Below are 21,754 nucleotides of genomic sequence, written 5' to 3'. Positions count from 1 at the left end.
TAAATCTATTTTTATAAATCTAAGATTTAAAAAGTTTTATTTTTAAAATTCTTTAATCAAACATAGCATATTTATCAAAACACTGGGACTCAATAATTAATCACAAGTGATTGGATTTGATTGAATTTTGAATCAAGACTGTTGTAAAAAAAAAAAAAAAAAAAATCTATACATATGGAAGTTCGGGTTAAAACATAAGAGAGAAATTGAAAACTACCTTAAAACCCTAATTAGTTTCAATCAAACATATTAGAACGTACAATATTCAATCCCAAGAAAACCATTGTAGAAAACCCCCCTTATACCCAAAGCAGGGTTTTAGCTTCTTCCCCTCAGCAGCCAGCCAAGAAGTAAGAGTTAGTTCTCTCTTGTTCATATTCCGAAACCAAGAAGAACAACCTTCAGAATCTATCATTTCTTCTCGTAATCAATGGCCTCAATTGGTGCTCGGTCTGCTTTCCGGTCATTCTCTGGTTCGGCACGCCGTGCTGCTGCTCACATCGGTTCTCAACCCAAGCCCTCATCAACCTCTCCCTTTCGCATGGCAACTAACAAACCCCTCTCTCATCCTACTTTCAGGTTCGTTGCTTAATGCTTTTGCAACCGTTTTAAGTGCGAAAAGCTTCTGAATCTAGAGCTTTTTGGGGTTTTTTTTTTGTTCTCACTAAAAGTAGAGCAACGAAAACAGTGTTCAATCTTCATCTTTATTTCTCTCTTCAGCGTTTTAGTCGTGAAACGTTTCAGTAAAATAACGTTATCTATTTTGCTTGAAGGTGTGCGCCTGTGATGAGCTTCTGTTTGGAGTCAATGATGCCATTTCACTCTGTGTCGTCCTCAGCTTTAATGACTTCCATGCTCTCTATCTCGCGCCATAGCTGCGGTTGGCTCCCCGAAGGTGCATAACTGATAATTTAATTCTTTACTTTCTTGACCTGTTGTGAGCTACATCGAAAGAGAGGACAATATGATGTATTTGTATAGTTTAGAATTTAGACCATATCCATAATTTCAGAATGACTTCTTCCGTGGACAAGAAAGAGTGGATAATTTTCTGGAAGTTGATTTTCTTTTTGCATTTGTTTTTCGTTGGATGAATTTTAGCTTTATAATTTTTTCATGAATCAGGAAAAATAAAGTTTGAGTGGGACTAATAATCAACTATATTTTGAAATAGTGATATCTATATTTAGGTTTAGGGGTCATATTAGCCACAGTGATCTGATGCTTTTGGCGGATGAAGTATCTATGCTTGTAATCTATGATTAGGGTAGTTAATGTGTTTGAATCATAAGAAACTACACCATGAAAAACTTTCTTTTGGCTTAATTTAAGTACTGATGTGTATAAATATTTCAGTAACTTATAAACTTTCATAAGCATTTTATGTGTACATAAATTTGAATGTATTGCGCTAGTTTTGTGATCCCTTTGTTAGACCCCAGTCCTCCAAACTTATAAAAGAAAGGGCAGGAAGGGAAATTCATAGAATAATTCAAAGGGAGAGCTGATGGGAGAGGAAAGAAGCACCGGACAGCCCGCCTTGTATGTGGGTATAATTATAAATAGGGAATGTATTGGGATTGAGGGATTAGGTCAGGATTTTGGTGAAAGTTGCTGTAGGCTTTTTAGGAGAGGTTTCCAGCCTTCTCGAAGGAGCTGGCTTTATTATTTCTTATTACTTTGTTGCATTTACTTTCTGTTCATCATGTGATCACAGTTGGTTTGTTGAACATTTTGGTTATTACATCAATATTACAGTAGAGTACTGTCTCTGTTTTGTCATTGTTGGGATTTTTCTAAGTTTTAGGTTGAGAATCTCAACAAATTGGTATTAGAGCTTCAACATCCTGGGGGAACACGATCTATAGATAAAAAAAACAACTCATCGAAAGAATGAAGTCTAGTGAAAGGGAAATTATGGATTCAAGGAAATCATACTCAGGCTGAAGAAGAGTGTGGATCAACTAGCGAAAGACATGAAAGAGAATACGGTTAGTCGGAGAAAAGAGGAATCAGGGACGTCCAATGTTTCAGTGCTCAAAATGAAAGGAAAAATGGAGGATATGGAAGTTGGTTCGACAGTCGAACATGGAACAATTGACAAGAGCAAGTATAAGATGTTAGAAATGCCGATCTTCAATGGTGTGAATACGGAATCGTAGGCATACAGGGCTAATCATTTTTTTGAGATAAATGACTTAGCGGATAACGAGAAGGTCAAGGTAGTGGTGATTAGCTTTGCTCAAGATGAAATAAATTGGTTTCACTCGAGTAACGATCGAAAGAAGGTAACATCATGGGAAGATTTGAAACAGAGGATGTTCAATCACTTTCAACCTACTGGCAAAGGGAGCATTGGGGCTTGGTTAATTTGGATCATGCAAGATTGCCGTATACAAATTAAAAACATTTCTGAACTATTCTGTACCCTTACCAAGTATGGTGGAGAGTGGTCTAATGGATGCTTTTGTGACAGCAAACGGAAGTGGTAAGTCTTCATGTGAAGAACTTGGATGAGTGTATGAAGGAAGCCCAACTGGTCAATGATCGTAATGTTCCCCTAAATTGGCCTTGAGTGAATGGGGAGCCAATAGACGATCAATTATTTTACAATATAGTATAAAGGGGAAGTGAGGAAAGGCATGTGTGAAGGAGAATAATACCATTACGTATGGGGACCACAGTGGGGCCATGGTAGTCAGAGGAAATGATACTGTTATAAGGGAATTTAAGGGAGAGAGAGTGGGGAGTTCATTTTGGTGTTGAAGTTCTGTTCCATCCTTGAGAGAAAGGACAAACAGACATTTCGTTTTCATTCCATTGTCTTTCTAAGAATTGATCACAAAATAAATTCTCCTTTGTATTTCTTTCTTACTAATATCAATTGAATAAGAACACACTACTTCGGTGTTCTATGACATTGGTATCAGAGCAGGGAAAATTAAAGAAAATGGCACAAAAACGCATCGGGGAGAAGCTGGAAATGTTCGATTGAGAAATTTCGGGAATATGAGCTGAATTACACAAGTTACTGGCGATTGAGGAGAATCTGATGTCGTTAGTGAAAAATATTGATAGGTTGGGATTAAAGCCCAAAAGCGACAACAATTGCTGTTGAAATAAGTTGAAGGTAACGCGAAGGAGAAATCCACGACGATCAAAGAAGTAATGGAATCGGCAAGGAAAGTACCAATGATGGAGAGCACGATCGAAGGAGGAAGTACTTCAATGAAGGAAATCGGAGCCGAAGGGAAAACGAGCAAAAGTGAAAGCGAAGAAAATCAAAATGATTGAAATAAGTTCAAGAAAGTTGAGATGTTGGTATTTAATGGCATTGACCCGGATTCATGGTTGTTTAGAGCCAATCGATATTTTCAAATACACAGACTAATCGATTCAGAGAAGTTGATTCTTTCACTAATCAATTTTCATGGACCAACACTAGACTTGTATCGATCGCAAGAAAACATGATGCGTTCAAAAACTAGGCAAACTTGAAGCAACGACTACCGGTGCTATTTCGATCAATCAAAGAAGGTTCCATTTGTGGACAATTTTTAGCGATCAAACAAGAAACGACAGTGGAACAATATTGGAACCTTTTCGATAAGTTAGTGGCGCCATTACCGTATTTACCAAATGAAGTGTTGGAAGAAACCTTCATGAATGGGCTCACACTGTGGATTAAGGCTGAGGTTGAATGTTGGGAACCAACTGGGCTGTCGCAGATGATGAAACTAGCCCAAAGAGTGGAGAATCGTGAAATTACGCGGAGAGAAGTAACCTTAAAGAATATCGAAGGTAAGGCCCAAACAACTTTTCCTATTCGAAATTATGTTATTCCGATAAGTGTGAATTAAAGCAAACCTGGAAATAGTTACCCTATGAGTAAAGTAACATTGAAAGGGGTGGCGTTGGAGAAAATTGACGAGAAGGACTGGCGAAGAGTCTATTTGACGCCGAATTCCAAGCAAGGAGAGATAAGAGATTGTGTTTTCGGTATGATGAACGATATCATGCTGGTCACCGTTGTAAAATCAAACAACAGAGGGAACTGAGAATGTTTGTGGTTGACGAGAACAATGAAGAAGTGGAGATTATAAAAGAAGACGAATATGAGAAGAATAAGGAAATGAAATCAATTGAAGTAGAAGAAGAAATAGGATCGGTCGTTGAACTGGCCATAAATTTAGTAGTTGGCCTATTTAATCTTAGAACTATGAAAGTAAAAGGGAAGATTAAGGAAGAAGAAGTTATAGTATCGATTGACTACGGAGCTACCCACAATTTTATATCAGAAAAATTGGTGTCATTGCTAAATTACCAACAAAGGATACTTCTCACTATGGAGTTGTATTGGGATCTGGAATAGCAATAAAAGGGAAGGGAATTTGTGAAGCAGTGGAGTTGATGTTGAATGGATGGGGAGTAGTTGAAAGCTTTTTACCATTAGAGCTTGGAGGGGTGGATATTATCATAGGAAGGCATTGGTTGCATTTGTCGGGAGTAGCTGAAATGGTCTGGAGGAACCTTACCATGACTTTTTATCATGAGAATAACAAGGTGGTAATAAGGGGTGACTCGAGTTTAACCAAGACTAGAGTATGCTTAAAGAGCATGATTAAGTCGTGGACAAATTCTTATCGGGGATTCTTGATTGAATATAGACCAATGGAGGAGGAATGACACTAGCGGAGTTTTGTGGAGTGGAAGAAGTGCCAATGATAAGGGAATCAATCCCAGCATTGTTAGACAAATACAAAGATGTTTTTGAATGGTTGGAAGAATTACCTCTAAGGAGGAGCATTGAGCACCATATACACTTAAAGAAGGGCACAGACTCGGTGAATGCAAGGTCATACAAATATGCTTATCAGCAGGAGGAAGTGGATGAAATATTAGCTTCGGGTGTAATTCGTCCAAGCACCTAAAGAAGGGCACAGACGTGGTGAATGCAAGGCCATACAGGTATGCTTATCAGCAGAAGGAGAAAGTGGATGAAATGTTAGCTTTTAGTGTAATTCGTCCAAGCACCAACCCTTATTCCGACCCAGTATTGCTCGCGAAAACGAAAGATGGAAGTTGGAGATTTTGTGTAGATTACTATGCCTTAAACAACGTGACTATCCCAGATAAGTTCCCTATTCCTATAATTGAAGAACTTTTTGACGAATTAAATGACACAACACTATTCTCAAAGATTGACCTGAAGGCAGGGTATCATCAAACTCGGATGTGTGCAGAAGACATAGAGAAGACTGCATTTAGAACTCATGAAGGCTGTTATGAGTTCCTAGTCATGCCCTTTGGGTTAACTAACGCTCCATCCACCTTCCAATCTTTAATGAATGCTGTTTTCAAACCTTACTTGTGGAAGTTTATATTAGTGTTCTTTGATGATATTTTAATCTACAGAAGAAGCCTAGAGGAGCATTTGTAGCATCTGGAACTAGCATTGGAAGGGATTATGAGTTGTATGCAAATAAGAAGAAATGCAACTTTGCCTGCACGAGTTGAGTACTTGGGGAATATCATATCTAGAAAGGGTGTTGAAGTTGATCCTGAGAAGATACGGGAAATCAAAGAGTGGCCTATACCTACTAATGTAAGAGAGATAAGGGGATTCCTAGGTTTGACCGGTTATTACAGATGCTTTGTGCAAAATTATGGAACCATGACGGTCCCTTTGACCCAATTACTTAAATTGGGAGCTTTTAAATGGACAGATGAAGCACAAAAGGCATTTAAGAAATTACAAAATGCTTGATGACACGACGCCTGATTTTAATCTACCCTTCGAAGTAGAGATAGATGCTTTAGGATATGGGGTGGGAGCAAAGAGTGATTCAACCACAACACAAAATGCTATAGGCCTCTTGGCTTGGTTTTATTGGAGCAAAGGGTGATCAACACCAAAAATGGATAGCAAAACTATTGGGCTATACATTTGAAGTTGTTTATAAACCAGGGTTGGAGAATAAGGTTGTTGACGCATTGTCAAGAATGCCACCAACAGTACATCTCTACCATCTAATTGCTCCAACATTATTAGCTCTAATTATCATAAAAGAGGAAGTGGAAAAAGATTCTCGTTTAAGGGAGATAATTGCTGAATTACAGGAGGGAGAGGTTACTGATTTTTCTTTACAGTAGGAATGCTAAGGTATAAAGGAAGATTAGTTATATCTAAATCTTCAACACTAATACCAACACTTCAGCACACGTATCATGACTGTTTTTGGAGGACACCTTGGATTTTTGAGAAGATACAAATGATTGACAGGCGAGCTGTATTGAGAAGGAATGAAACATGATATAAAGAAGTGCTGCAAAGAATGTTTGGTTTGTCAGTGCAATAAGGCTTTAACTCATCTCCAGTAGGATTGTTGTTACCTTTCAAGGTTCCAGACATTATTTGGAGCGGAATATCAATGGATTTCATTGATGGTCTTTCTTAGTCTGCAGGGTTTGATGTGATCTTAGTTGTGGTAGACAAGTTGAGCAAATATGCTCATTTTATAGCAATGAAGCACCCATACACATCCAAGACCGTGGCTGAAATATTTGTCAAAGAAATTGTGAGACTGCATGGTTTTCCTACATCTGTAGTGTCAGACAGAGATAAGGTGTTCCTTAGCCATTTCTGGAGGGAAATGTCACGTTTATCTGGAACAAAATTGAGTAGGAGTTCGGCTTATCATCTGCAGATTGATGGATAGATAGAGGTAGTAAATAGAGGGGTAGGAGTTTATCTGCGTTGTTTTCTTTTGTAAGAAACTGAAAGAATGGGTGAATTGGCTTCATTGGGCGGAATATTGGTATAATACCACATACCAAAGGTTAATTAGTTTCACTCCCTTCCAATCAGTTTATGGTCGTCTACCTCCACAACTTATCTATTATGGAGATGTGGAAACGTCAAATTCGACACTGGATCAGCAACTGAAAAAGAGATATTGCATTGGGAGCGTTGAAGGAACATCTCAGAGTTGCTCAAGATAAGATAAAAAGATATGCAGATTTGAAGAGGAGAAAGGTGGAGTTCCAGGTGGGAGAGATGGTATTTTTAACAATCTGCCCATATAGACAAGTATCCTTGAGGAAGAGAAGATTGGGCCAGTTGCTTACAAGCTCGAATTGCCATCCTCAACTGCTTAACATCCTGTGTTTCATGTGTCGCAGCTTAAGAATATGCTGGGGGAACATATTGAAGTGCACCAATTGATTCCATATCTTACTGAAACTCATAAGTGGAAGGCTATTCTAGGAGAGGTATTTGTGGGTATAGAAAGAATGCTTCAACGGATGGGAGGCGTTGATCAGTTGGAAGGGTTTACCAGCACACGAAGCTATATGGGAAGTGCGTGAAGATTTCCAGCAACAATTTTCAGATTTTCACCTCGAGGACAAGCTGGATTTGGAGGAGTGTAATGATAGACCACTGATTATTTTACAATATAGTAGAAAGGGGAAGAAAGGAAAGCCACGTGTGAAGGGGAATAATGCCATTGGGTATGGGGTCCACAGTGGGGCTAGGGTAGTTAGAGGAAATGATACTGTTATAAGGGAATTTGGGGGAGAGAGTGTGGAGTTCATTTTGGTGTTGAAGTTCCTTTCACATCCTTGAGAGAAAGGATAAATAGAAAGGGAGAGATAAACACATTTCGTTTTCATTCCATTGTCTTTTTAAGAATTGATCACAGAATCAATACTCCACTGTATTTCTTTCTTACTAATATCAATTGAATAAAAACACACTACTTCGGTATTCTATCAGGAGCCCATGGGCTGGGTAAGAAAAAAGCCTAACCCAATAGAACCCATTAGGCCCATGCAGAAAAAAATGGATAAAATGGGAATGAGACCCAGATGTGACAAATAACAGTACCTCTTCCAGGAACTACTAGAAGAAAGAGCAATCAGTCAAAGGTTGTCTGACAGTGAGCTCCAAGCATCTCTCAATAAGGGATTGTGTTTTGGGTGCAACGAAAAATGATCACATGGCCATCATTGTAAGGTGAGAGGGAATTGAGAGCTGATGCTTTTCATCATGAACGATGAAGATGAGTTTGAAGGAGTTGAGACAAGCTAGTGAGAATGAAACTGTAGAACTAAAAGTAATGGAAGTTGGGGATGGAACAAAATTTGCTCAACACCCCATTTATGGATTTTTGGAGAAAGGAACCATAAAGTTGAGGGGTAAGCGAGGCTAGAGGTGATTTTATTGATTGACAATGGAGCAATTCATAATTTTATACATCAAAAAATCGTGGATGAACCTAACCTACCAATCTTAGAGGGGACAAGATTTGAGGTTACTATAGGAGACAGATCAGTTGTCGAAATCTGCAAGAGTCAAAGTGAAACTTCTCGAGTTGATCATTCAGGCTGATTTCTCAGAAATTAATCTGGGAGAATGGATGTCATCTTAGGATTTCCTTGGTTGTGCTCCACTAGATTTATCAGGGTGCATTGGCCACCCCCCTTATTCTCAAGGGAGATTCGACCATGACTATTGCTGAATGTTCATTAAAAATCTTTATAAAGTCGGGGAAAAGGAGGATGAAGGGTTCTGGATTGAATTCTAGAATTTGGAGGTTGAGGAAGGTGAGAAAGCTAAAAATGAGATTAGTGAAAGGGGTGATGAAGAAGGGCTGTCGATGATCCAGCTCCTTCGGGGACATCCAATAAAATTGGAATGATATAGAGAAGATAGCATGACCCTTGTGCAAGGATGACACACACAAATCAAGAAGGGCTGTCGATGATCTAGGTTTTACTGAAACAATATGAATATATTTTTGCAATGCCCAGAAAGTTACCACCTCAAAGTGCAATAGATCACCAAATTCTAACAATGGAGGGTCGAAAACCTATAGATGTGAGAACCTATAAATACAGGTATGTACAATAGAAAAGCTAGTGACTGAAATGATGCAAGTTGAAATAATTAGACCAAGTTGAAGTGTGTACTCGAGTCAGGTGCTGTTGGCTAAGATGGATGAAGGGTGGGGTTTTTGCGTGGATTACCATAAGTTGAATTTAGTCAAAGTGTTGGATAAATTTCCCATTCTCGTGATCGAAGAGTTACTTGATGAACTACACGAGGTAGTTGTTTTTCTAAGCTTGACCTCAAATTCGGATATCACTTTTGCGTGGATTACCATAAGTTGCATGTTGGATGAAGGAAGAGGACTTCCATAAACAATATTTTGGATGCCTAAAGAGCACCATGAATTTTTGGTGATGCCATTTGGGCTAACTAATGCTCAAGCGACATTTCAATCGGTAATGAACCAAGTGTTTCGACCATTCCTATGCCGATTCGTGTTGGTTTTCTTCGATGACATACTAATCTATAGTTTGGATATTACAGAACATGAGAGGCATTTAGGGGTAGTTTTTAACATATTAAGATACAACGAACTATACGCCAACTGGAAGAAATGTTTCATTGGCCATTCAAGAATATAGTATTTGGGGCATTGGATCTTGAACAAGGGGTGGAGGCCAATAGGGAAAAGGCTAGAACAATGGTGAATTGGCCACAACCCAAGGATGTATCGGAACTCAGAGGATTCTTAGGGTTGACAGGATATCGTAGAAGATTTGTTAGAAAATATGGGGACATTGCAGGCCCCTTCACCAAGCTACTACGAAAAAATGTTTTTAATTTGAGTGAAGAAGCATCTACAGGATTTGAAGAACTTATAAGGGCCATGGTTTCAGTACCATTTATGGCTCCCTCCAACTTCACACTATCCTTTGTGATTGAAACTGTTTTGTTTGGGTTGTCCTATCGCAGAACTCAAGGCCAATAGCTTACTTTAGTCAGAAACTATCACCTCTGTGCTCAAACCAAGTTGATTTATGAAAGCGCACTCATGGTTGTGAGGAAGTTTACAGTTATTTCAGATAAAAAAAGCCCTCAAATTCTTGATTGAGCATAGAGTGGTACTATTCTAGTTTCAGAAATAGTTGATGAAACTTTTGGGATATGATTTTGAGATTTTATATCAGCCAATTCTCCAAAAATAAGGCAGCAGATGCCTAGTCTTGAGTCTACCGTCTAGCAGAACTCCTCGTGATGACGGCACTTGGGATAGAGGATGTGGAAGTGGTGATAAAAGAGGTTGAAGAGGATGAAGAACTACAGGAAATTATAGCCCTTTTGAAGACAAATCCCCAAGGAAAGCCGAGATATGAGTGGGTTAATGGCCAGTTACTGAAGGAAGGTTAGTCATACTATGCACTTCGTCCCTTATACCCTCCTTACTGCCCACCTTTCGTGATTCCATTATGGGAAGTCATTCTGGGTTCTTAAGAACTGACAAGCGAATGAGTGGAATGCTTCATTAGGTAGGAATGAAAAGTAATGTGAAGAAATATGTGGAAAAATGTGAAGTTCGCCAACAGAATAAATATGAATCAATCCATTTCTCTGACAACTCTGCCCGAATTGATTTTAAAAGATTGGACAATGGACTTCATTGGAGGGTTACCTAAAGTGGGAGGCTACCATTCCATTATGGTAGTGGTGGATTGTTTGAGCAAATTTGGTCATTTCATCATTCTCAAACACCCCTTTACAGAAAAGCAAGTGGTTGATGTGTTTATAGAAAGGGTTGTAAGTAAACACGAAATTCCAAAATCTATCGTCACTGACCGAGAAAGATCTTTTTAACTGGAAAGAGCTACTTACAGCCATCGGAACAGTTTTAAAGAGGAGTACGACATTCCACCCTCAAACTGATGGGCAAATAGAGAAAGTGAATCGGTGTCTAGAGACATTCTTGAGATGCATTTGCAATGAGAACAAATGCATGCCATGGGCAGAATTGTGGTACAACACAACATTCCATGCTTCTTCAAAGACCACACCATATCAAGTAGTGTATGATAGGCCCCCACCTCCCCTTATTTCATATGGTGAAAGGAAGGCAACCAACAACAGTGCTGATCAACTATTGAAAGAGAGGGATATGGTAATTAATGCCTTGAAGAACCTTCATCGGAGAGAGATGAACTTCCAAGTGGGAGAGGAGGTGTACCAGAAGTTGAGACATACCGGCAACGATCCTTAACAAAAAAAGGAAGCGAGAAAATCGCACCGAAGTTCTGTGGGCCCTACCTAATTATGGAGAGGATAGGAGAAGTGGCCTATCGCCTTGAGTTACTCCCGGAGGCAACCATCCATAATGTTTTTCATGTGTCACAACTGAAACTAAAGTTGGGACAAACTCAACCGGTCCAGCATATTCCCCCAACATTGATCGAAGAGTTCGAGTTGCACTTGAGGCCAAAATCAGTATTGGTGGTAAGATAGAATGGGGAAATCGCAGCAAACGAATGGTTGGTAAAATGAAAGGGATTGCAGGACAGTGAAGCCAACTAACAATCAGTGTACTTAATGAATCAACAATTTCTGTCCTTCCACCTTGAGGACAAGGTGCAATTCGAGCTGAGCAGTAACGTTAGACCCCCAATTCTCCACAGTTATAAAAGAAAGGGCTGGAAGGGGAATTCACAGAATAATTCAAAGGGAGAGCTGATGGGAGAGGAGAGAAGCATCGGAGGACCCACATTGTATATGGGTATAAATAGGAAATGTTCTGGGATCGAGGGATTAAGTCTTGATTTTGGTGAAAGCTGCTGTAGGTTTTTCAGCAGAGGTTTCCAGCCTTCTCGAAGGAGCTGGGTTTATTATTTCTTATTACTTCGTTTCATTTACTTTCTGTTCATTTGATCATAGTTGGTTTGTTGAACATTTTGGTTATTATATCAATATATTACAGCAGAGTATTGTCTCTCTGTTTTGACATTGTCGAGAATTTTTTGAGTTTCAGGTTGAGAATCTTAACACATTTCTCAAGCTTTTTTCTTATGAATGACTATTTCTTGTTTCTCCACTCGATATAAAACTTGTAAACATAGAGATACCTGATCCGGTTCCATAAGTTTCCTTATCTTTTTGTTTTGAAAGGAGAAATGGATCTGCTTCTAGGCCGTCTAACTAGTGGATTTTTTACTCTTGAATTAGGTAGCTAGCACACTTTATAGGCCATTGATGCTTCTTGCCTTCTTGTTGCTCTGGTGAGTTGGTGCCTGTAAACTCATAAAGAAATGATAAAGTTGAACGAAATTGTATAATAACATGCGTGCACAACAAACTCGATCATATGCCCCCTATTGTACAGGTTGTTACATCAAGTAGATAGTCTTCAAACTAGGATGCAAACGAGCTTAACAGACAAGATTGATTCATTCTCTTTCCTCCACCTCTCATTATCATTTGTCGATCAGAGTTCAAGTCCTTTTGCTGAACTCGGATGTTTTAAATTTTGTTGTTATGTTACTGAAATGAGTCATTTAAGCAAAAACCTTCCATTTCTGATTCAAATTGTTAATTAAAAAAGCACATTCCCCTGTTTTCAATGTAGGCAAAGACAAGACTAGATGAGGATCGAGAGGCAGGAAGGAATGACTTGATTTGTTTTTTGAATTTCCCCTTTTAAGTCCTAGCGATGCTACCTACCCCCCTTGGCCCATCCCCAAGACAAAGTAAAGAAAGAAAAAGAAAACATCTCGAGAGGATTCCATCAATAGGTTAAAAGAGATGATTGTATTTGGAATGAAATAATAAACTATGATACTCTATTTCGTTCACTTCGTTTGTAGATGATTGTTTTTAACATGTTGAAAGATTATATATTCAATTTTATCCTGCAACTATATTGGACTACAGATTACTAGATCGTAGTAGAATAAATTTGGCTTCTACGTAGTTTAAATATTTGGGTTCTGTTGATTAGCTGTTATCTTTTCATTTCCACAACTTCATAGAGATGGAAGTTGCAAATTCATATATTACTGTCCATAAGTAGCATGGAAAGAAGTCTGAAGTAGTCCGTGGAAAGATGAAGTCTTCTTTATGAATATACATTGAAACATCCTCTGCTTCCAACTAGAATGAATGTTTTGTAGTTTCCATGACCCAAAATTAGGTTCTAAATTTCCATTTTTCAAGTTTGAACTTGGAAAATGTCAAATCTACACATCTCTTTAAGCATGCTCATCATCTACCTAATTATTTCTTGTTTTGATTAAAATATCAAACTGTCATTAGTAACACACTGGTCACTTGTGTTCATCAGCATGCAATGATGATAAGTGACAAGAGGATCTATACGGACGGTGACTTCTATTTAGTAGAGGCTTCCATGCTACAAATGAAGAAGAGCTTCCGATAATGGCAATGGATTGTTGCTATTTGAAGACTGATTTAATTTTAATATTTGGTCTTGATTCTCTATTTCATACTCATTGATTGTTAACAATTGTATGTGATCATGTTAATTTTTTCATTGAATATTCGTTGGGCAATTGATAATTTCGCTGGAAAAGTGGGTTTGTATTTTGTAGCAGCTTCGATATAAGTAATTTGAAATACGTGCTAGTGATGCCTGGTTGAATACCAGTGTCTTGAAACTTGGTTAAAATATCAAAGCGAAGATTTTCAATCCAGAAAGCTCAGTCTTTTCTATTGTTGCATCATTGATCATTGTAGCCTATATATATACTGCTAGCCAACTTTGCTTTTCAGTTGAGGCCTCGAGTCCATTGGGAAACTTGTCTTTAAATTGTTGAGTTCTTGTTGTGTCTGACTGCCTCTTGTTTTGTTTTGTTTTCTAGGGCGGTGATGTTTTCTAGCATGAAGGTTTGCAACTATGTTGAATTTGCCAGTGTCATTGCTTATCTGTACCTCAAATTCAGATTCTTCATTAGAAATATCCTAGTTTTGCCTAGATTATCTGAAACTCTATTTCGTGGCTTTCAATTGGATTATTGATATAATAACCAAAATCAGAATCTAGATGTGAGAACGTCTAGTTAGTGATTTGCTAAGTTTAAACCATGAGAAAAAAATATTGTTTATTTGGTTTTTTTGCTCAACCATGTTCTAATTTTGTAATGTAGGAAGTTTAATGCTGAAATTGGCCTTCACGAACATTGAACGAACTAAAGAAATTGCTCGACAATTTTATTGAAATTAGTTGAATAATCTATGAAGTCAAGGTGAACTACTAGTGCAAAACAAAATGCACTAAATTAACTCATACAGTAAAAGTGAAATTACTATTGCAAATCAAAATGCACTAAATTAACTTAAATGAAATTGGTTCATATATGTTTTGTCATACGATGGATAGATGATATGGTTTGGTTAGTCCGCATGATTTTCCTGGTGTCTTTTCTTAACTTCCATTTGTACTTGGATGTAGAGTTAGTTGTGTAGGAAGAAAAGTTTGATACAAGTGTGTTGAGAGAGATGTGGAGCAATTCTTTAAAGTTTATTTTAGAAATTGTAATTTAAATTTGTATACAATGGTTAGTAAGAAACTATTAAAATTTAGACTTAGTAATATTGACAAATAAAAAGGTCATTATCATTCTTTTGACAATATATGAGGTGAATGGAATCAATTTTTTTATTTTGAAATTAATTGTACAAATATTTTGACAAACATGGTCAATCCAGCTGTGTATTTTTGACAAATGATTTTTATCATTGATTGTACAATATGGATAAATTACATTGTTCAAAATACACTAAAAGATCTGAGTCACATCATTCCTCCTTTAATAATTAATCTAATATTTTCCGTTCCCATATTCTCTCTAACTTCCTAAAGAGGAGGGGGATGTTGGTACGCAAAAAGAGATAGAGCTGTTTTTGGAACTTTGCTTTTGCATATTCTCTCATAAAAAGAAGTTTTTTTTACGAAATTCCCCTTCAACTTTTGGTTTCCACAAACCAAAATCTCAAGCTTAGAGAATAGAAAGGTTTTTAAGTGGTGGTGTCACAATTTGGTGATTGGTAGATATAGAGTCGTCAACTAGAGTGAGTACTTCTTTCTTCTTCTTTGTAGTTTTTTTTATATAGCATGCTTAGCCATAGAAATTTGTTTTTGTACTATTTCCAATGTACTGGTATTTTTAGTTTTCAATTAATTTGAGTTAAGGTATCTGTTAAATCTTTCACTACGTAGGGCTCTTATCCCTTTAGTATATTACCGCCAAGAAGGTTCGCTTGGAGCATTACTCGCACAAGAAAATGATAAGGGTAAGGAATGTGCACTCTACTATCTAAGTAGAACTCTGACCGGAGCTGAATTGAATTATTCTCCAATTGAGAAAATGTGTCTCGCTCTTTTCTTTGCAAGAGATAAATTGAGACATTATATACAAACTTTCACTATACATTTGGTGGCAAAAGCCAACCCTGTCAAATATATCTTACCAAAGCAGCCATCTCAAGATGTTTCGATAAATGGACAATTATACTTCAATAATATGATATTGTATATATACCCTCAAAGGCAGTAAAGGGTCAAACATCAACAGATTTTCTGGTTCATCCAATTCCACCAACTTGGAATTATGTGAAGACTTATCTGATGAAGAAGTATTGTTTCTTGAAAGCATGGAACTTTGGACTATGTTCTTTGATGGTGCGGCATAAAGAAGTGAAGTTGGTGTCGACATTGTCTTCATCTCTCTAGAGAAACATATGTTGCTATATAGCTTCACACTTAGTGAGTTGTGTCAAATAATGTTGCCGAGTACTAGATACTCATCATTGGCCTACAAATGGCTTCAAATTTGGGATTAAATACATAAAAGTATTTAGCGATTCAAACACGAGAAGAAATCTGGCATTTAATATCGGTTTAAAACCAATATCTTTGTTAGTGTTATTAAAGGCTTTTGATGCCGGTTGGGCTTTGATGTTGGTTTAAAAATGACATTAAAGACCTTTAATGTTGGTTTTCAACCAACATCTTTGCTAGTATTATTGAAGCCCTTTAATGTCAATTGGGGTTTGATATCGGTTTAGAACCGACATTAACGATGCTAACAATGTCGCTTTATAACCGATATTATAGATCCCCAATAATGTCAGTTTAAAATAGATATTAAAGCGTTGTAATTGACCTTTAATGTATACTATTATAATGGCAGAAGGGTTGTATTGGCCAATGTTTGTGGTGGTAGTATCAACATCAATCATAGCAAGCCAAGCAATGATCTCAGGAACATTCTCAATAATTCAACAATCACTTTCACTTGGATGCTTCCCAAGAGTAAAAGTGGTTCATACATCAGATAAGTACGAAGGGCAAGTTTATGTTCCAGAGATAAATTACCTTCTAATGTTGGCTTGTGTTGGTGTTACTCTAGGGTTCAAAAACACTACACAGATTGGGAATGCATATGGAATAGCTGTGGTTTTTGTGATGACACTCACATCCTCTTTCCTAGTACTCATAATGGTAATGATATGGAAAACTCACATCCTTTTCATAATCACTTACATTCTCACCATTGGTACTGTGGAATTGGTATAATTGAGTTCTATCCTTTACAAGTTTGACCAAGGAGGCTAGATCCCTCTAGCTTTTGCTGCTGCTTTGATGACAATCATGTATGACTTGTGAACTTTAGAAGTTATTTATAGTCACTTTCAATTCTGCTTTAGTTTCCCTTTTTAACATCACAACTTAGTATTATTTTTGTACTTCCCTTGATTTAAACGTTATTTCTATAGTTTGTAATTACGACGTTATTTCTATAGTTTGTAATTATGGGCCTAACCCAATATTATTGATTTCTTTTTTTTTTTCTCTTAAAAGAAGAATCCAATATTTAAAATTCATTTATAAGTGATATCCGACAGAGAATGGCTGGGGGTATGAATATTAAAAGATTAACTTGTGTGTTTTTGTGGATTACATTAACTCGCAACTTTTCAGACCCATCTAGAGTGGACAAAGCATGGAGTTAAGGTATTTATTGTTTATAACAAATCGATATTATCAATAACACAACCCTCTTATAAATACTAAAGGTCTATTTTTTGACGTGTATATATTTATGAAGTTCGATCATATTATACTTTAATATTGTGTCGTTCACATTTATATTTTATGTAAGTAAACTTCTGGTATCTTCTATAGCATAAGAAGTTCTATTCATTCTGATTTTAATATTAGGTTAACCTTTATTCTCTATGCAACTTAGTATTATACGAGTCTCTGTTGCATAATAATTTTGTGAAAAAGATGGTGTGGCACTCAAATTTTCATCTCTACTGGCTATACATGTTTGTAATTATGCAAAGCCCATTTTTAGCTTTGAGTTTTGTTATTTGTTGTTGGTTTTGGACTTTGTGTGAAGTTTTGTAATTAATTTAACTGAGTATGTGGGCTGAATTTGGTATTTGCGATTTTGTTTTTCTTCTTTTTCATATGGATGAATTTTAGATTTCATTTTTAGAGATGAAATTGTGCATTGTGTACTTAAACAGTAGGGTAATTATGTGACCCGTATATGTAAGGCTTTCCATTTGAATACCCTCTACATTTCTAATACCAAGCTTAGAAGTTATAGAAAAGAATAATTTACTGCCAAGCTTAGAAATTACTATTGTTGAAGTATGTATGTGCTGTGTTGTTGAAGTGAATGTGTATTGTGTTGTTGAAGTGAATGTGCTGTATTGTTGAATCAATTTTATTTCCTTTTATTTTCTTACTAGGTTTTGCTAGAATCCATTGGAGCAACGAAGCCATATTTGCGACAATTCATTGATGTATATTTTTGTAGGTTTGGTAGGAAAATTTCTGGTTTAAATGTAGTTATTTAAATAGCTTGTTCGTAACAAACCATATATGTACCAACACTTAAAGCAATATTATAAAGTGTATGTTTCTTTATATTAAAGCATTCACCATTTCTTTCCATATGTGATTGTATTGGTTTGTGTAATGATATGTGTAATGGCAGGGCAACATGAAAAACAGGATTGAATAAAAAATAATGCAAGAAAAGCAGTGACTAAAAACAAAATTATGACATTTAAATGTAAAAAAAAAAACTGTCATCGAAAAAGTTTTATTGACAGTTAATTAATGTCATGAAAAGTGAAATGATGACAGTTACTAAGTGTCATAAAAGATAAATAATGACATTTAATATTTGTCATACAATGTTAACAATGACAGTTATTCGCTATCATGAAATGTAAACAATGACAGTTATCCGATGTCATAAAATATAAACAATGATAGTTACTAACTGTCATAAAAAATAAATAATGACAGTTACAATCTGTCATAAGATATTGAATTCATGACATTTATTCTATGTCATAAAAAATCACATTTCGTGACAGTTTTGAGAACTGTCATAAAATACTTTCCATAAATGCCGCATCAATGACTACAAAAAACTATCACAAAAGCTTTTAATGACAACATTTAGCTTTTGTTGCTGCTGGCATGAAAAGTGCTAGTAAAGCAATGTCAGCTATGAACAAAGTAAGTAAAATATGGATAATGACAACTCTTGCACATCCTTGCATTGTTGTGATTAACAGGCAAAATATAGTAGCCATGTTTTCAAAGGACATGACCTTTAGACCAGAGGCAATACGAAGGTGTTGTTTGGGTGGAGCAAGTCTAACATAAATAAGTACATGAAAAAAAAAATATAATAGTAATCTAATGTTGTTTGTTAAATTTATTAATCAACGTAAGATTTAAACCCACAAATATATGAAGAAGATAGATGTTTTCTTAAACATAAAGTCTATGCGCCTAGAACTAATAATAATCCTATGTTTGAGTTCATAAATAACGAAGATTAAGAAAACTTTTAAATATACAAATTTTCTCAAACATGATAGTCGTTAATAAAAATTTAGCATGACATTAAATACGCAATCTAATATTTACATTCACAAATTATTACTTTCAACTTTAAAATCAGTAGTCTACAAATTACCACAATTTAAGAATTTTTTGTTCTGCGCCACACAGTAAGCTCTATTTTTTTTTATCTTAACAATTCATTGCATTATTTATAGATTTTGATTACAAAATTGATGGGATCTTTCCAAAAATAGCGGCAAAATAACTATTGTATAGAACAATTCAAAAAACAGAAAAAATACATAGGCCCACAATAAAAATACCAAAAATGCTCCGTTAACAACATCGTAATATATTTCGTACACAATCGTTTAGATTTAGCAATTGTTTGACACATAATCGTTTAAATTTGGTCGTTTAGATTTAGATAGCCAAATGGTTTATTTTTTCAATTTTATCTTTTACTTTGGTTACACGATCATTTACATTTGGTTACACGATCGTTTAAATACTAAACTTATAGTTGATGTATTGAATTTGATATTAAACTTACAATTTTATTTTTTATGATTCGTAAATACATGAATTTTAAAATATGTCAATTTTATATATATGTTATTCTAGGTTTTCTAGTATTATATCTTTTTTGTTGAAGAAATTATCCTAGGTTTAATTTTGTCAATTTCATCCATTAATATTTGATAGGTTCACATTTGTTGATATACTTTGTTAAATATAATTTACTAATTAATTTTTAAAAATTGAGAAATTTCATGTATTGGAATTTTAACCATAAAATTCATAAATGAACGTCGCGACGTGATCGCAAGGGAGCGGCTGACGTCCTCATTCATTTAATCTTTAATAAATAAAAGGTTTGAAGTCGCCACCAATTATATTAAGGTGTGATTGGTCGCCAAAAAAAAAAACATTGGTCTACGTCAATTTAGATTTAAAGTTTGGGAGTCAGTTGTGTGTAGGGAAAGTGTTAGCACCCTACAACACCCATAAAAATAGTTACCAAAAATTATCTTTTAAACTAAATTAAGGAGGTTCACGAGAAAAAAAAAAGCTAAGCATGTATTGATGATTATATGGGTGATATGAGAGCCATTAGAAAAATGGAATTTGTTTTTCTGTTTAAAAAGATGATTTTTTTTATTTATCTCAAGAATATCAAAATATTGATCTTCATCATAGGCCTTTAATGGAAAATTTCATGTATCTAAAGAATTAATGAATTCTAAAGAAAACACTACTCAGTCCCATTTTAAAATATAAAATCGTTAATATATTTTGTTTAATAATAATTTCCTAATTAATTTTTAAAAATCGAGAAATTTCATGCATTTATGGAATTTTAACCATAAAATCCATAAATGAGCATTACTCTTTCCTATCTCAAATTTATAATAGTAAGAATAATAGGAAATAGGAGAATTACATATGGGGAAATAAGGCAATTGGCAAATGTGGCAAATGTGGCAAATAATACAACAAACAATATAGGTTACCAAATAATACAGATTGGAAATAATATATACATGTTGGGAAATAAAATATTGGAAATACTATATTATATTATAAATATATATAGCTTGAGAAATAATGTTGGGAAACTTATATAAATGTAACAAAATTATAAATTATTTACGGCCTGTGTAACAAAGCCCATAAAGTTAGCCATTTTTTAAATATTTCAGGTCTACTCTTCCATCTTTCTTTTCTTCCTCGCGATTCGTCTTCCTCTTGTTATTTCGTCTTTCCCGTGTTCCCTTACAATTTCGTCTTTCTTCTTTTCTCTTTTCCTTTTCTGCGATTTCTTTCCATCATCTTTCTTATTTTTCAATTCTTTATTTATGCCGTTTCATCTTTCCATCATTTTTCGCTTCGATTTCTTTCCATCGTCTTTCTACTTTTCCTCTTTTTTTTTTCGCTGTGATTTCTTTTCCTCGTCTTTCTTCTTTCTTTTTTTTTTTACGTATTTATATTTGAGTTACCAAATCTAAACGACTGTGTATAAGGCTGTGTATAACAAAATAGCAAAATCAAAAAGATCGTGTATAAGGAATAAAAGATTTAGATTGGAGTAGCCAAATATAAATGATCGTGTAAAAAAAAATAAAAGATTGATTATAAAGAATCTTGAAAAAAATAATTTAGATTGGAGTAACCAAATGTAAACGATCGTGTAAAAAAAAATAAAAGATTGATTATAAAGAATCTTGAAAAAAAATGATTTAGATTGGACTAGCCAAATGTAAACGATGGTTTAAAAAAGTAAATGATCGTGTAAAAAATAATCGTGTATAAAAAAATCTTGAAAAAAATCATTTGGATTGGAGTAGCCAAACGTAAACGATCGTGTAAAAAAAGTAAACGATCGTGTAAATAAATATAAACGATCGTGTAAAGAAATCTAAACGATCATGTACCAAAAGAATTAAAAAAATCGTGTACCAAATTTAAAAAAAAAAATCATTTAGATTTGGGTCCCCAAATCTAAACAATCGTGTAACAAAATTAAATGATGGAATTGAAAAGATAAATTGTAGCCACTAAACGATCGCGTATAAATTGTAGTTATATCTAAACGATCGCGTTGTAGCCATATCTAAATGATCGCGTTGTAGTCATATCTAAACGATCGCGTATATATTGAATCATATCTAAACGATCGCGTATAAATTGTAACCATATCTAAACGATCGCGTATCAAACAATAACCAAATCTAAACGATCGCAAATATATGACGCTCGCGTTATTGACGGCGTGGTTGGTGGGGCATTTTTAGTATTTTACATGGTGGGCCTCTGGGTTTTTTCTGTTTTTGGAATTGTTCTATAGAGTGTAAATATTTTGCCGCTTTTTTATATTTTTGAAAAGACCTCAATAATGTTTGGAAAATAAATAATATGTAAGTGGTGAAATAAGTATTCTACCATTCAACAAATCTAATAAATTAATATCAACATATTTAATAAACTGTAAAACAATCAAATTAAACCCTAAATCTAAAAAATTTAAATGAAATGGCTTAAAC

General features: G+C 35.2%; 1 protein-coding gene and 1 non-coding gene across 8 annotated transcripts; both read left to right on the top strand.

The window, feature by feature from the left end:
- Positions 1–200: 200 nt before the first annotated feature.
- On the top strand, positions 201–14,050 carry LOC103496017 (protein NUCLEAR FUSION DEFECTIVE 6, mitochondrial-like). Of its 7 annotated transcripts, none has more exons than XR_539038.3 (4): positions 217–579; positions 774–895; positions 12,041–12,093; positions 13,693–14,050. XR_539038.3 is itself a non-coding variant. In XM_017046391.2 (3 exons), exons 1-3 carry the CDS (start codon positions 431–433, stop codon positions 13,172–13,174), a joined length of 291 nt encoding a protein of 96 aa, XP_016901880.1. In that variant the 5' UTR covers positions 201–430; the 3' UTR covers positions 13,175–13,528. The 7 variants fall into 7 exon arrangements, 4 of the variants coding, with proteins under 4 accessions (XP_016901880.1, XP_016901881.1, XP_016901879.1 ...); XR_539037.3 differs by lacking the exon at positions 13,693–14,050 and adding an exon at positions 13,155–13,528 and having other exon boundaries at positions 240–579; XR_539036.3 differs by lacking the exon at positions 13,693–14,050 and adding an exon at positions 12,441–12,729 and having other exon boundaries at positions 240–579.
- On the top strand, positions 8,669–8,770 carry LOC127144105 (U6 spliceosomal RNA). The gene has a single exon (XR_007815726.1). It is a non-coding gene; the product is annotated as a U6 spliceosomal RNA (small nuclear RNA).
- Positions 14,051–21,754: the final 7,704 nt, after the last annotated feature.

This window comes from Cucumis melo, chromosome 11 (genome assembly GCF_025177605.1).
Source record: "Cucumis melo cultivar AY chromosome 11, USDA_Cmelo_AY_1.0, whole genome shotgun sequence".
Classification (NCBI taxonomy): domain Eukaryota; kingdom Viridiplantae; phylum Streptophyta; class Magnoliopsida; order Cucurbitales; family Cucurbitaceae; genus Cucumis; species Cucumis melo.
Note: the sequence above shows the minus strand (reverse complement) of the source record. Positions and strands in the feature narration are given on the sequence as shown.

Bases quoted from the DNA above. Each gene is read 5' to 3' on its own strand.
- LOC103496017 (XM_017046391.2), top strand. From the start codon at position 431: ATGGCCTCAATTGGTGCTCGGTCTGCTTTCCGGTCATTCTCTGGTTCG. The intron at 580-773 runs GTTCGTTGCTTA...TTTTGCTTGAAG, and splicing joins CTCTCTCATCCTACTTTCAG to GTGTGCGCCTGTGATGAGCT. The intron at 896-13,154 runs GTGCATAACTGA...TGTGTTCATCAG, and splicing joins CTGCGGTTGGCTCCCCGAAG to CATGCAATGATGATAAGTGA.